This window comes from Chanos chanos, chromosome 4 (genome assembly GCF_902362185.1).
Source record: "Chanos chanos chromosome 4, fChaCha1.1, whole genome shotgun sequence".
NCBI classification, from domain to species: Eukaryota; Metazoa; Chordata; class Actinopteri; order Gonorynchiformes; family Chanidae; genus Chanos; species Chanos chanos.
This window is the reverse complement of record NC_044498.1, coordinates 47,148,246-47,163,535: the sequence shown is the minus strand read 5'-3', so window position 1 is coordinate 47,163,535 and position 15,290 is coordinate 47,148,246. Positions and strand designations below refer to the sequence as shown.

General features: G+C 42.1%; 1 protein-coding gene across 2 annotated transcripts in view; it reads right to left on the bottom strand.

The window, feature by feature from the left end:
* qkib (QKI, KH domain containing, RNA binding b) overlaps positions 1 to 7,066 on the bottom strand; it is a 55,126-nt gene extending 48,060 nt beyond the window's left edge. For both annotated transcript variants that reach the window (XM_030771569.1, XM_030771568.1), the window contains exon 1: positions 6,925 to 7,066. In XM_030771569.1, the coding sequence (XP_030627429.1) occupies positions 6,925 to 7,066 (142 nt within the window). The remainder of the gene's footprint in view (positions 1 to 6,924) is intronic.
* Positions 7,067 to 15,290: the final 8,224 nt, after the last annotated feature.

Genomic DNA, 15,290 nt, shown 5'->3' with positions numbered 1-15,290 from the left:
GCTAACTCTACCACTGGCTGACAGACACTGGCCAGGCTGTGACGGCACACTGGAAGACTTAGTCAGCAGTCTGCGAGAAACAGTTTCAATTACACAAAGTGCTTTTAAAATGAGAGATGTGAAATTCGTTATAAAGCCGGACGTTGATGTATTCATTAATAATGACGGGATCACGGGAAGTAAGCCATCATAATGTGTAATAATATACAGTCAGGTTAACGGCGGAGGTAACGGAGAAGGAGGGGAGAAGACCTCTACTTCATCTGAGATGTCGGTTCTTTCAAAACCACGACTAAAACGCAAAGGCTCGTGACACGATGACCTCCATGCTGTCACACATTAACAGTTGGGAGAGAGAGTGTGTGTGTGTGTGTGTATGTGTGTGTGTGTGTGTGTGTGTGTGTGAGAGAGAGTTTGGGTGACACTCAGCTTTCACCCTTGGGTGACACTCAGCTTTTACACCTCCAGTTACAGAGCATCTTGGAGCGATAATCAAGTGACTAAGTGAAAGCCTGGTTGCCAAGGTGTTGAACAATGATCTACAGTACTGTCTCAGATAACTATGTGAATATGTACAGTATTATATCCAATGATTTGGAAAACAAATTATAATTTTGCCCACACAAGTCTATCCCTGTCGTGTTTCTTAATGTCTAACAGAATGAAAAATATACCATTGACATTAATAAGAAGCCACTATGGTAACACTGTGGGACTATAATATGACCACACTGTGAACAAACTCCAATGCGCAGTCCCCTCTCAGAAATCCTAAACCAGACTGACAGCACTATAGTTCTCTTACAAGACTGAGACCCGAGTGTAACACGGTTACCAGACCTAACACTCCACCGACCTACCATGTCAACCTTTCATTGACCGAATCCATTTAGACTTACTGAATTCCATTCGGTCTGCACTGCCTGTATTACATGGTATGACTCCTGATCCCCTGACTTTGACCTCAGTGAACCCGTCAAGAGGCACTGATCTCCCTGGTCTACAATGACTTTACAACAAATAAACCTAAAAACCTTAGGTCCTGACCTGGGTCTGGAGCAGGAACATACTGTGCTACCTGTCTTTTAATTCAAGGCGCAAATATCAGGGACAGACAGAAAACACTTGAAGTCTGTAATAAAAGAATGATACCAACAGAGAGAGAGAAACAAAAAAAGAAAGAAAGAAAGAAAAGAATAAAGGAAAGGAAGTAATGGAGAGCGTAGCTTTTCATGGTCTCTTTTAACAGAGAGAAGCCTTTAGGTGCAGTAGACAATCTTTATACTATAATACATTTATGACTCCTCTCCACCTCTAGCTCTGAGCTAAACCATAACTTATTTTTTCCTTCCTAATGCCATGAAGTTCGAAGAATAGAGCAACACCCGAGAAAGGACAACTACTTCACAACAAGGGACAGGATCCAAGTTAATTCTGGGTAAATTGACTTTGACCCAACTGAAACTCCTCTGAATTAATTAATTACTCCAATTAAGTGATGAATGGGGCCACTTAGACTAATTGTTAGAAGAGCTGGAAGGGCTCTTGGGGTCCCTTTGGGACTCTTGGAGGCTTTAGAGAAAAGATTGCTTCTCAAAGCAAACTGTATTTTGCAATTTTCAGCAGTCAATGTCATTGAAATCATCCCTCTGTGTACGATTATCTTTCCTGAGCAGAACCTCCCTCCTATCTGAAGCTCAGTGTGCGATTAATGACCCCTGTTAGAGTCCTTGTCCTGTCTCTATAGCGATGCACTAACTGTAATGTAGTGCGGGGCCCTCTTTCTCTGGTTAACCACCACTGTGGTAAGACACACTCACTCATCAATATGGCTTTCGGGAGCTGTTTCTCTACATGGTTCTGGACACAGCATTTGGCAGTGCTGTGCACTTAATAAAACCGCTGTATGTTTTGATGTACATCATATTTAGGGACATTCTGGGTTTGAAAGTAGATCAAATATATATAGTATTTTAAAACCAAACTATTGAAATCTTGTTACAATATAAGAGGCCTATGGCCTCTTAGGCGGTCTCATAAGCGATTCTGTGACCAACACTGTACATCACTGAACTACACATATCAAGGAAAATATATTGGCATGACATTTCTGCCTGTAATAAAGTCAGCGGGAAAAATGTTTATTTCATCCGGCCTAAAAAAAAAAAAAATCATTCGGTGATTACTGTGATACTGTTCTATACACTCCATATAGGTTTTACCAGAACCATACCATACGTGATTTTCTACAGGAGTGTGAAGTCAGCATTGTATTAAAGGACCTCACACTCCAGGGGCGGCGGCGCTGATTAAATTCATCACGTTTATTATGGTGCAGGGTGCACGGCCCGGCATGGCTCGCTGCTCCTGGTGCTCATTGAGAGCATTCATCTGCACTAACGGAGCCAGGAGTTTGCGCTGTGGTCCGCGCGTCACTAAGCACGGGTTCCGTCTGCTTCAGATCACCGCTCAGACACCTCTGTCAGTGCTGACGCGTCATGGCCAAACCTGAGCTCTGATCTCACGCTGCAAAATGACCTGTCCAAATGGCGCTCTTTCGTCTCTCCACACGACGAGAGACCGCGTAAACGCAAGGATATTTAAGGAGAGCGAGCTCCTGAAATGCACAGCACATATATTAAGAAAAGAGAAAAAAAAAAGAGAGAGAAAAAACACAGGTGTCAAATGCACGCCGTGGTACGTGTTTGTCTGCATGCATTATTAATGAGTTACATGCTCAGTGAGAATGACTCATGACTCATACCTTTTAAATTAGTTAAAATAACACTTTTGCTTGAAACTACAGTTACAATCAAAACAAAAAAATCTATGACATTTGATTAACCACAATAACTTGCGATAAGATAAAACTGGAGGAAAGAAGGAGAGAGAGAGAGAGAGAGAGAGAGAGAGAGAGAGAGAGAGAGAGAGAGAAAGAGAGAGAGAGGGAGAGAGACAGAGTGTGTTTCTTGTTGGTTATTACTTCTCAGAGGCGTCCACAGGGGATATCACATAAACTATTCCCACAGTTTACCCTCTGCTGAGATATCAGCCTACACTACTATTGATGATGCTGCTGATTTTCAATATTCATTTATCTATTTTCATTTAAGCCCGTGCTGAACAGCAGATAGTACCAGACCTGGGCACGGAAAACACCAAACTGAGGCCGCATGTATGATCAATGTAGTGGGCCAGCGCAAGCTGTGGACAATCATTCACACACACACACTCACACACACACACACACACACACACACACACACACACTCACACACCTCCCTCTGGTGAAGGCAGAATAGCGCTGAGCTTGGCAAAAACCTGTGATTTAGCATAGCTTTGGTGATTCCTTCACAACAGAGGCCCAGCTACCCAGCTACTGTAACAGAGGAGACATATATGTATATAGAGAGAGAGAGAGAGAGAGAGAGAGAAAGAGAGAGAGAGAGAGAGAGAGAGAGACAGAAAGAGAGAGAGGTAGAGAAAGATCGAACTGCCCTACCTATTAAACTAGTTCATAAGATATGGGCAACACTGGTGTAATGCTGATACAATCATTTTCTCATTTGCTGCACGCAAAGCAAAACAGTACAACAAAGTCACACACCAGAAAGAGGAACATGGTTCAGCCGAACTGGTTAGTTTTTTTCCCCCCATGGAATCAGTTCATATAAACGTATTGTTAAAGACTGATATATTTAGGATAAGCTGCAATACTAAGACATTTTTCCTCAGTATTATAGATTCAGTTTTATAATTACAAAAATTACACTGACACAGACACGTGCAGTCTGTTCATACCAGTGCAGATCATGCAGGAATGTATGTCCCCAGATACAAACACAGTCATACACCACACACACACACACACACACACACACACACACACGCAAGCTGAACGAATGTGTAGATCTAAGCTGTGTGTGACATCTCTGGTGTGGTTGGAGGTCGGAGCTCAGTGTTGGGCAGACCTGATTCTAGAAGTGAAACCGATGGCTTAATCTGGATAATCATGTGAAAGCAGTGCCAACATGTCGTCACTGTTACAGTCTCAGTCTGCTTATGTCTGCACATCCCAATATACTGCACAGTCTTCCTTCCTCATTTTTAAAAAACACAGTCTCTCTCTCTCTGTCTCTGTCTCTCTCTCTGTCTCTTTCCTCTCCCTCTGTCTGTTTCTTTCTCACATACATGTAAGATCAACTGAACTTCTATAATGGGCATACGAAAAATCTCCCTGACCTCACTGTTATTCTCTGTAAACAGGTGTGAAATAGAAAACTCGTGTCTGACTCATGAGGTAAATGCACTTGAAGTGAGGGTTAGTGTTCCGTCACACGATCAGAATATTCCCGTAAGTACTGTTAAGAGTACTGACATATAGTCTTATTGCTTCAAAGACCTATGATTAAATACAGACAGCTGCATCGCCTGATAGAACCAGTATATTCTGAGGTAAAAAAAAAAAAAAAACGTTATTCAGTAAAAATAAAGAATTAAATAATGTAAAATGTGGGAGACAGCCATGAACAACAAAGTGACTGTGAAATAGCCTAGGCCAATGAATCATACAGCTGCAATTTACGGGGTTTTAAGTCGGAAGGCCGAATAATCAAACAGTTGCGTGTTCACGTACACATTAAACGGATTAAGGGAGATGTCGTTTACTCTTAATGTATTTGTCTGTCAAAACAGGTGATCTTTTATTCATAGCCTATAGCAACATTTTTGATGACATCATGTGAGGCCGCATTGTTAGTCGAGGAGTAGGCCCATAAGAGAATATGAAATATCGCTATAGGCTAATACCGGTTTTGTTGCATCACGATAAAAAAAATAATATTCATTCGTCATGCATACAAATAAAGTCTCCACCTCGCTATTTGCCCTATGACTGATTCTCTTACTGGAACAATGACGATTCATTAGCATGGAAAGCTCCTTCTTGTAAGGAGGCACTTACATTGCAAAGAGGAAGGCTCGTGGACAGAGCTCAAATATATAAAGGATTCTTGAGCCATACGAACTAGCTCACTAGACAACAAGTCTTGGACACAATGAAGTTTCGTACACTGAACGAATGACAAAGTCATTTCACTGAGCGTTAACAGTTTGTTCTATTGGCCACACTGACGATGAAGTGATGCAATCTCCGTGTTGACACAGAGATTCCACCTTAAACACATTTTTCGGTCTAGACTGTTTAAAGAAGTGCGTCCCGATATTAGAATGATTTTTGGCGTAGTATTGGTTGCTAAGCAGCATTCCAAATCTAGATAACAAAACTTGGTAGCGGGCTCTTATTTTCAAAAGAATTAATGCTGAATAGCTCGATCTTTTCTGCTCGAGATTCCCCTTTCAGCTCTCCCCAACTGTGACCAGGGCTGTCCTACTACAAAGTAATACCTGGAACTCGCGGGGGGTGCTTGGGGGAGCCTCTCCCCTCTGCGCGGGGGTCTTATTGTGCAGAAAGACGATAAAACAAACTGCTGCCCTGGTTCACCGACCGCAGTTACTCCTCACTAATTCCGCCAAGAGACACCCCACTGCCAATCTTCAGTCGAGCAGTAAAAATTTAGTGTGTGCATGTGAAAGAGGGACAAAACCCCCACCAAAAAGTAGTCTACCTAATAAGTTGGTTGTATATTATTGCTATAATACTCATGACTTGGATCAGAGGGTGGCGGTTTGACAAATTTCAAATTCAAATTGTTAAACGGTATACGATATACGGGATAGGCTATGTCCAAAACACACACGTCCTTTAAATTAGTTATATACTCATAAGGGCAAATGTGTTTACTGGTTTTGTTCAACTGAATGACATTCGTTTCTGTTCATAAAAGATTTACAGTCTCGTTGAATGAACAAAAGTGTCGTTTCCCAGGAGATATATAAACTCTATTAACAACTTAATAAAGTTGGCAGAAGTGAGGCAGACTGAAAGACTGAAAGGATGTTCCCGTACAATAAGCGAAGAGCCCCCTGGTGCCTCACTCATCGAAGTTCCCACCACTAACGGCCAAGGAAAGGGGGTTAGGCCAAAGATTCCCAAGGCACTGACAGTAAGAGCGTCAATTCGTTCATTTCACTGTAGGCGCTCGTATTAACTCCCACTCCCGTTGCTCGAAAACATTTTTTGATACCCGCCCCCCGCCCTCCTCATTTCCAAAATCATATTCGATACAATACATGAAATATACCAGATAAATTGTGTCCTTCCGTGGGAAATAACAGTGCAGACGACGAAATAAACAGGTTCTTCAAAAACATGTTTAAGCCTTTTCAGGCTACAGAAGAACTTTGAAAGACTTTTTTACACGATACGTCTCGATTCCAGAGCTGACACTAGAAGATATTGGCGAATTCTAAATTACGTCTAAATAATTCTAGGTACATTTATTGAAAAAAAAAACAGAGCCAAGATGGTGATATTGAAATGATATCTGTGTTTAGACATCTCCTTTTAGATTGGTTCAATTTAACCGATTAATTATTTAAGTTTTCGGATAAACCTTTTAATATTTATATGTCGTTTATATTTTAACGAGGGTGGTAAAATTATTAATTTTTGCACATTGTGTAATGTTTTCCATGGGAAAGTTGGGCCTTTATGACACGCGAAAATGTAACACATTTGTCCAAACATATAATTCGAGGTAAATTGAATCACTGGTCCGAATTCCAGCAGAGTGCTTAGAAGAGGTGTACTTGTTATTAAATGCATTGGTTTATCGCTCAACGCATTTCCTTGGAGGAAAAAAAAAACGAACCGCTTGGGAGAAAGCAAAGCAACAAATGATACCAACACCACAAATTTGTCTGCATATTCATTAACGCTCATCAGACCATGTCAAAAATGTGCCCACATTCCGAGAAGGCACGACCCCATGCAATTCATAGAAACAATCCGTCCAGATTTACCTTCGTCAAGCAGTCGTTCAAGGTGGTTGAAAATCCCGCAGAAGTTAGGGAGACTGCTCATCAGTTTCTTATCGTTCATGAGCTGCATGAGATAGTCTGGGGTCGGTTTCGGCTTCTCTTTCGTTTCCATTTCCCCCACCATATTCCAAAAATTCACAATTGAAGACCCAAAGTATACCGAGAATGAAAAATAAATAGTCTGATGTTTAAATTAATAAATAAAGTAAAAATATAATAAAAGAGAGCAAACAGTCTGTCTTCCTCTCCTCCGAGGTTTCTTGCTCGTAAACGTAGCAAAAGCTGGTGTCTTCTGGCGCTGCTATCAGTATCTTAACGCACTGCACTGCAATTCTGCTCCTCCGGTTGTCAGTTGTTCAGAGGATAGGAAATGAAACAAAATTAAATAAAGAAAAAATAAAATAGAAATCGGAAAGTGGAGAAGCCAAGAATCTTCTTATTCCTGTCCCAGTAGCTAATTCCACAAGTTACTCGGACACAAGAAACAACTCCCGCGTGCCCAGCTCCTCGTGATTTATTATTTCGAACGATTTGTCCTTTACTTCCTCTTAGCGACAGTCTTCAGTCGGGTAAAATGTCCTTTCCCCGAGTTCCCCAGAGCTTTCTGCGTGTTGTGTATGTGTCCGCACACTGCAAATGTCTGTCCCTCCTCTCACTCTCAATAACGGAGCTTTTTCAATGAGGATGGCATTCGGTCCTCAGCGTCCGTCTAGCTCTGCTTCGCTTGGGCTTGCGAGCCCGTCACATGATCAAACTGCACAGGCGAAACCTTCCAGCCTAAAGCATGCGCGCTCTGGAACTGAGTGTAGGAGGAGAGACGCGCGCTCACACACACACACACACTCTCTCTCTCTCTCTCTCTCTCTCTCTCTCTCTCTCTCTCTCTCTCTCTCTCTCTCTTATCATTTGCCATCTTATTATTTTTCACCTGAATATGTATGTATTGTATGTGATTGGGCTTGTTGTCTATGTGTGTGTGTGTGTGTGTGTGTGTCTGTCTGTCCGTTGGTGTGTGCTAATTTATTGTGCCTTTTCTGCTTAAGCACTGACTAACGTATAATTGGTATATTCTCTGTCAACAGTGTCTTCAGTTAAAAGGGATTTCTGTATTTACATTCCGAAATCGTTTTATTTGTTTTCTCATATACCCGGAGCCCATATGAACCTTTCTTCTCTCACTATTGAAATGAGTTACTTTGAGCTGTAAATGGATATCACAGCCATTTACCAAGGGACTCCATTCGAAACTAGTCACTTCCGCAGCACTTGCAAATAGAAGGTGAACCCACTGATAACCTTTTATTAGCATTTCTCTTATTTTTAGATGCATCATTTCCTCTCTGGAAAACAGAAATGCTGATTTTAAAAAACATCCCTGTGATGTTTTGTGTGTGTGTGTGTGTGTGTGTGTATGTGTATGTGTGCGCGCGCACATGTGTGCTTGCATACATGTTATTTTCTGGATGAAAATGTTATCTGTCTTTTACGCAGTCGGGTGCTTTGATTGCATACTCATGTATTCATTATTCTTTATTAATTACGATGATGATGATGATGACGATGACGATGACGATTAGCATTATAATAGGTTGAAAAAAAGTCATTGAATCCTAGTTCACACAAACATTTCTTTCAGGCATTTCTTTTGTTTGCAAAATGCTAACAAAGCATTTTGGAAAGTGATTGGACTTTGAATGAATGCCCTCAAATGTTAAGCTTTTTGGCAAGACTCATATTTGCATTAGCATTCACTTTTATTGCCCCCTTTTATAAAAAAAAACTCAAGTCAGAGCAAACCACCATGTTATACTGATCAACTCGGCTTGGGATATGATTTATTATCGGATGTATCAAATATTACAAGAGACCACATTTAAACATTCTACTCCGGCTATAGTGAGTGTCAGTGATATTCAGAGAGAGAGAGAGAGAGAGAGAGAAAAGAGCAAAGTGTGATTGACTAAATGCCAAGGCACATCAGAATGAATCACATGGTTAAAAAGGGAGGAAAACAAGGCATTTATCTTGAAGGGGAGACTTCCTCAGAGAGATGCTAAACACTGTGGATCGAGGCTAATGCTCTGTAAACACTAAGCAGTGTTCTCTCAACAGGTCTTCAGTGCTTGGGAACAAAGCCCCCGTCTGAGGTGTGCATGCTAAAAACCCATTCAGCACACTAGGTTTGTTACACATATCGCCAACCTGTTGTGTTTGTTTGCCATGTTTGCCAACTATAAGCTCTTAAATATGTCGTTCAGTGCTTGTCCAAACATGTACAAAAGCAAAAGGGGTACATAGTGCCAAAAAACTAAAACCAGTAATAATGAAGTAATTACAAAGCTATTGATACTTTTATTAACCGTCGACAACAACATGCTAATTTATAAAGGCTATCAAGTTATATTCCCATCCAATAAGAGTTACATATAACTGTATAAATACTTTCATTAAAATGTTTGTATTAGAAGTTTAACTGGCTTAATGTTTTTGTCATTTTCTTTGTTATGTAAAAAAGTTCTCACATACAGCTTTGCCTGGTTTTTGGAAACGGCACAGAAACAATCAATCCGGGCTCTGTTTGATGTCACTTTGGCCCATCATTCCTTTTCACGTGAATGAAAAAAGCAGAGGCAATGTTTTAGAAGCAGCCGGAAAACAAAGCTGGGGAGAATGTGTGAAACAGGCCGGAGGGCTGAGAGAGAGAGAGAGAGAAAGAGAGAGGGAGAGGGAGAGAGAGGGAGAGAGAGAGAGAGAGAGAGAGAGGGGAGAGGGCTGCCGGCCCAATCACTGACAGCGCGGAAACAAATGACCCACCAGAACAGGAAGGGATTGTCCAGGTCCTGCCCAGCACCTTTTCATCCTTTTGTGGCCCTCAAAGCTTTCTCATGCAGATCACCTTGGATGCAGAGGCCAGTGCAAAGCGCCTTGTCCCTCTGAGTACAGAGAGCTAGAGAGAGAGAGCTAGAGAGAGAGAGAGAGAGAGCTAGAGAGAGAGAGAGAGAGAGAGAGAGACAGAGGAGGGGTGTATTTACCCCCCCCTTCCCCTTTTTCTGCTTCTTCTTCTTCTTCTCCATGCACCATAACCCCCACCCACCCCCCAGGAAAAACCGTACACTCACTCACTCACTTGCTTGCACAGTGATGGTACCCTTGTCTCAGAGCAGAGGAATTACTTTAATGAATGCATTCCTAAACACATGGACTCTGAAACTCTGAAACCAGGCAAAGAGACCGGGACTGTCTCCCCGCCTAGCTCAACTGGACAGCTAAAAAACACAGCTTCTCTCAGTCACTCATTCTTCAGCCTATTTTGCTGTACCCCCCCCCCCCAACCCCCCCCCTTACACAACACACACCCCTTTGCAATTCCTCTCCCTTCAGAGAGCACATGTTGGCCAGTATGCAGGGTCAAGCCTAAAATAAAAACCAGCCCATAAACTGATGAAACTAGATCCTGTCTGAGAGAAAGGGTGTGAGGTCAGGCCCTCACCATGGTTACACCACTTCTGTGAGACTATGTTATTAGTGTATGACATGACATCAGACATCATGAGCTCATTAAACGTGCCTCTGCTAAAACTTTCATTTTCATTGATCTGAAAGTGCCTTGCATTACTTTTTTTTAAACACAGTTAAGTAAAGTTTATCGCTAAACTGATTCACATATGCAGTCAGATTTGTTTTCAGACATTAGAGATATCACATTTATTATTAAATCATGAATAATGTATTATACATAAAAAAAAAAAAACCCCGAAACAAAGCATCAATAACATACCAGCATCTCTGCTGCAATGCTCATTAAGGCTCAAAAACTTTACCCATTAAGATTAGCTATTCAGAAACCTCATATCACCTAGAGACATAACAGACAGGGCAGCCTGCTTTCTGGACCAATCAGATTGCCTCCAGCTTTTTTTTTTTTTCTTTTCAGTAACCGGGGTCCTTTTTGTATCGGGAATCTGGTGAGTGCTAATTTGACGCGCTGTTGAGATAAAAGGGGGAACTCATGTTAGTTTCAGCATCAGAGGATTGGAATGCAGGCTATTTAACGCAGGAGTCAGACAATCCCCCCTCGGCCGGGGACAGCCTCCACCTCCCACCTCCCTCACCCCCCCCAACACCCACACTGCCAGCTCAATAAATAGAGAAGTAATTAACGGAGCGCTGAGAGGACAGGCCTCGACCCAAAGGATGTTTCATTACAACTCACACAGGGGAGAGAGAGTGAGAGAGACAGAGACAGAGAGAGAGAGAGAGAGAGGGAGAGAGAGAGAGAGAGAGAGAGAGAGAGAGAGGGGGGGGGGGTATTGAGATGGAAGTGGGTAAAAGGGTGTAAAGGGGCGAAGTGGCAAAAACATATTGCACTTGTGTAAAATATGTCTAGAAGCTCTGACATCAGAGAGAAGACATAACCATCACTGTCTGACAGAAAGGTCCAGTTTAAACTTGAGGCACTGCACCAGCTCTGTGTAATTACATTATCAGGCCATGAATAATTTTGCATTAGTTGTCCTCGATCGATTGACGGAAACGGTTAATGTTTTCTGGTGATCGTTTTGGTCCTGTCTTCATGCTTAAGAGGGCAGGTTGCGGTGAAGTTTTCATTATGGTTAGAGTGTCGGAAAAAGCAAAAACGGAAAAACAAAAAAGCCGGGGATTACGAAAGACAAACAGTCTGACAAACAGACGCAGAACCAGACAGAAATATGGAACACAGGCCATGAATATATCCGAGTCAAACTTCGAAAAAAGTTTGGAGTTGAAAACCAATGATTTATAGTTCGTAGTCAGGGAAGACTCCAGGGCATCCGTGTATTTGAGGGAGCAGAATGTGAGTAATCCTCTTTGTCATAAGAACGGAACTAGAAAACCCCAGTGCAAATACACAATAAACAAAACACACAAATGCAAAGTCATTTTTATCTTTAGCCCTGTGGCCGTGTAAGGCTTACGAATAGAACTCGCACGCTCTTCTCCCGGAAGGCATTATGGTGCTCTGGGCTCAGCTGCTCGGGTCTGTCCGTCACCCTGTTTTATATTGTACTGATTTTATTATTACTACTTCATTTTATTTTTTTTTGCCCAGAATGGTTTCAGAATGAACTCCTGTTTTCATGAATGGGGCAATGAGATTTGTGGGAATTTTGTATCAATCAAATCTCTGTTCCATGTCGTGGTAATGCCTTGACAGCCTTTTAAACCGAAGGATGACATCTATGGAAAAATCCCTTTTCTAATTTTTGGGAAATTGCTGGAAGATTTCCATACTGAAAAGTGCTCGAAATGTGCTCTGGACAGAATGGATAAATAACTGATGAAGCCGTTGAAAATAAAGCATTACTATGTTACATCATGTGCTTGTCTGAATGATATTCATGAGGAATATATCATACGCGCCATAATGTTGTCATTCAGTGGATGATGAAATAAATTTTGATGGGTACAATGAAAAAAAACCCCAAACATCGTAATTAAAGCGATCTTGAAATTGGAAATGCTTATTTTGAAATTAATTATTCTGGCATAAACGCGTTGCTGTCGGAAACTGTCAATCACATTTCAGTATTCATAACTCATTACACAGCTGTGTACACACCGACAGCCAACATTTAACCCCTCCATAAAGCTTTGCGATGAAGGAGTTGAGTTCACATGGAGTTGCCGCTTACGCCCAGTCAGACAAAAAATTATTACTATGTCAGATACCAAAATGCATCCGGCGAAACCTTGAGGTTAAGGGCCTTGCTTAGAACACATCGGCAGTTAACCATCACGCCTGAGGTTTTGAATCCTCGACCCTCTGACCACCCACTATACCTCTCGCAGACCATCAACAGACTGAAATACTTATGGATTCAGACCTCATCACAAACAATACCACATCCATGACAACATTATCTTGAGCTCTCTTACCACCCTTGTCAATTAACGTGGAATCTATTGGATCCAGACCTCACCCAGCATGCACTTGCATTTGGATGATGCATAACAAATGCTCTTATTGTGACTTCATGTGTCAAAATAAGGATACATGCCATTTAATCACAAGGGTAGTCCACCATAAAAATAACCATACCACAGTGACGACTCTTGTTATCTGATGGTTTCTAAACCCAGTGTAGGACAGCCATATATTATAGACACGTGTGCTTATCCTCCCGAGCAAGAACACACATATTCACGTTTACGCACACACTTTGAGGTGATAGTAGTTGGTGGTAAAAATCCAGTGACTGGTAGACACGCACACACACAGACACACACGCACACATACACACACACACAAACATACATGATATTAATATTGTGCATGTGTGTGTGTGTGTGTGCGTGACTGGAAATGTACCTGCTGCTGCTGCAGGGTATTTGTAAACGAGAGTGTGTGCGTGAGGCCAGGCATGTGTGTGTATACAGTCAGAGTGGACAGTGACTATGTGGTTGAGTGAAACAGAGCGGGCGATTGTTCGCGGTCAGGGGAACACAGGGTGGCATTGTGACCTGTAGGGGGTTGGAGCAGAGAACAGGGACACAAAGACAATTAGCGTACTTCCAGGATGGAGATGTCTCCACAACGGCCACTTTTCAAACAGAAATATGAGCAACAATGGAACAAAAAAAACAGAAAGAATCCAACTCCGTGCCATGTCACTGAGAAGCCTACAGTCAGTCATACACCACCTCTGTCTATTGTTTTTTGAAGCTCTGGTATTGCAATGGGGGGGGGGGGGGGGGGACAAAGCTGGGTGTGCAGGGACTGTCTTGACCGCGTTACTGCGTTTCCTTTAGCTCCAGAAGCAGGAGTTTTAGGATCCCGAATCCAGAATTAGCACTTCAGCTACTTTTCCTCCGTAGAGACATTTCGGTAGATCCATCAGAGTGAAAACATAGCTTGCTGTGCACATGAATGGTAGGTCCTGGAGTATTATTGTACGCAAGTGCCCTTACTGCTTCCCTGCCCTGCACCTACGCTATGTATCGGAGTGCTGCGTGAAATACAAGGTTGAGGTAATTGTAGAGGATTGATGGCAGACTACTAACAGCAGATTCAGTCATCCAGAAACACTGCCCTGTCTCTGCAAGTTACTGTGCTTTGTTTTTTTCTCTTTATTCTTTTTTTTTTTTTTTTTTCAAAGTTCCAAAGGATAGTTTTATGACTGCCGTGACAGTATAGCCATCTACAGAACATTTGGTAATAAATCTACGGTAACGACGGTAATGCACAACATCGGAACTGCTCTCTACTGTACTCTTTTCAGCAGGACTAGTGCTGTGTCAGATTTGAGACTGGAGGGATAAAGTAGTCCCTTTTGTTTAGACTGCAGCAGGGTTTCTATTCATGCGCCTACGAGCGCACGTCCGCTTTCAGTGGAGCAGAAGAAGGCCAGTGTGTCTGTTGAAGGCCCAGGCAGTCTGAGAGAGAGAGAGAGAGAGAGAGAGAGAGAGTGTAGGGGAGGCCACAGTGTAAAATGCTAACACAGACAAAGCTCTAATAGAAGAAGCTCAGTTATGAAATATTCTGTCTGTACAAACTTTAATGTCTCATACAAACTGTAATAACATACCGGACAAAAGGTAAAAATTCAGAGGGGTCAGGATCAAAATTCTCTCCTTTATATGATATTTTACGTTCATTTTATGCCACCACTTAAAACATGTTTTTGATTTCAAAGAAATAATTTAATAAAAAACACTGAGCAATTGAATATTTTGTCATCGAAAGTTCTGGGCTGCAAATTCTTCACAGTCTTATTAATATGTTGAAAAACTATGAAAATACATGAAACTTTCATTTGACTTCTTGCTGTCATAAAACAGTTTCTACTAACTGTCGCGTTACAATGTGTTGTTAATATGTTGTGGTTGTGGAGGCTCTAAAGAAGTGCATATTATCTCTCTGGGGTCTGTTTAATACACTGGTTCTTTTTCTTCCTACTTTAGTTTTACATGCCGTAATTCTGGGTTTAAGGGTTGAGGAACTGAACAGGTGCACTGGAGCAAAGAGAATATGCATTTTTCCCTACTCCCCACACATTCCCTCCCTAATCCCGGCAGCGTGGCATTCCCGCCAACACATTCCCCTCCCATCCCGGGAGAAGGGGCTAGCCCCGATCAGGGGTTGAGCGGAACGTCAGCCGAACGATCGTGTCAGACAAGCTGAGCGTTCCTTCGTTTCACTGCTCATCACTCCCTGTCTATCAAAAAGACTTTTTTTTTTGAGAGAGAGAGAGAGAGAGAGAGAGCCAAACACCACAGTCAGGAACTCACGTTGAAAGAGTCACCATTCAATTTTCAGGGTGTGAAAAAGGTTACCTGTCTACACAACCGAGGCACATATCTGCGGAGAG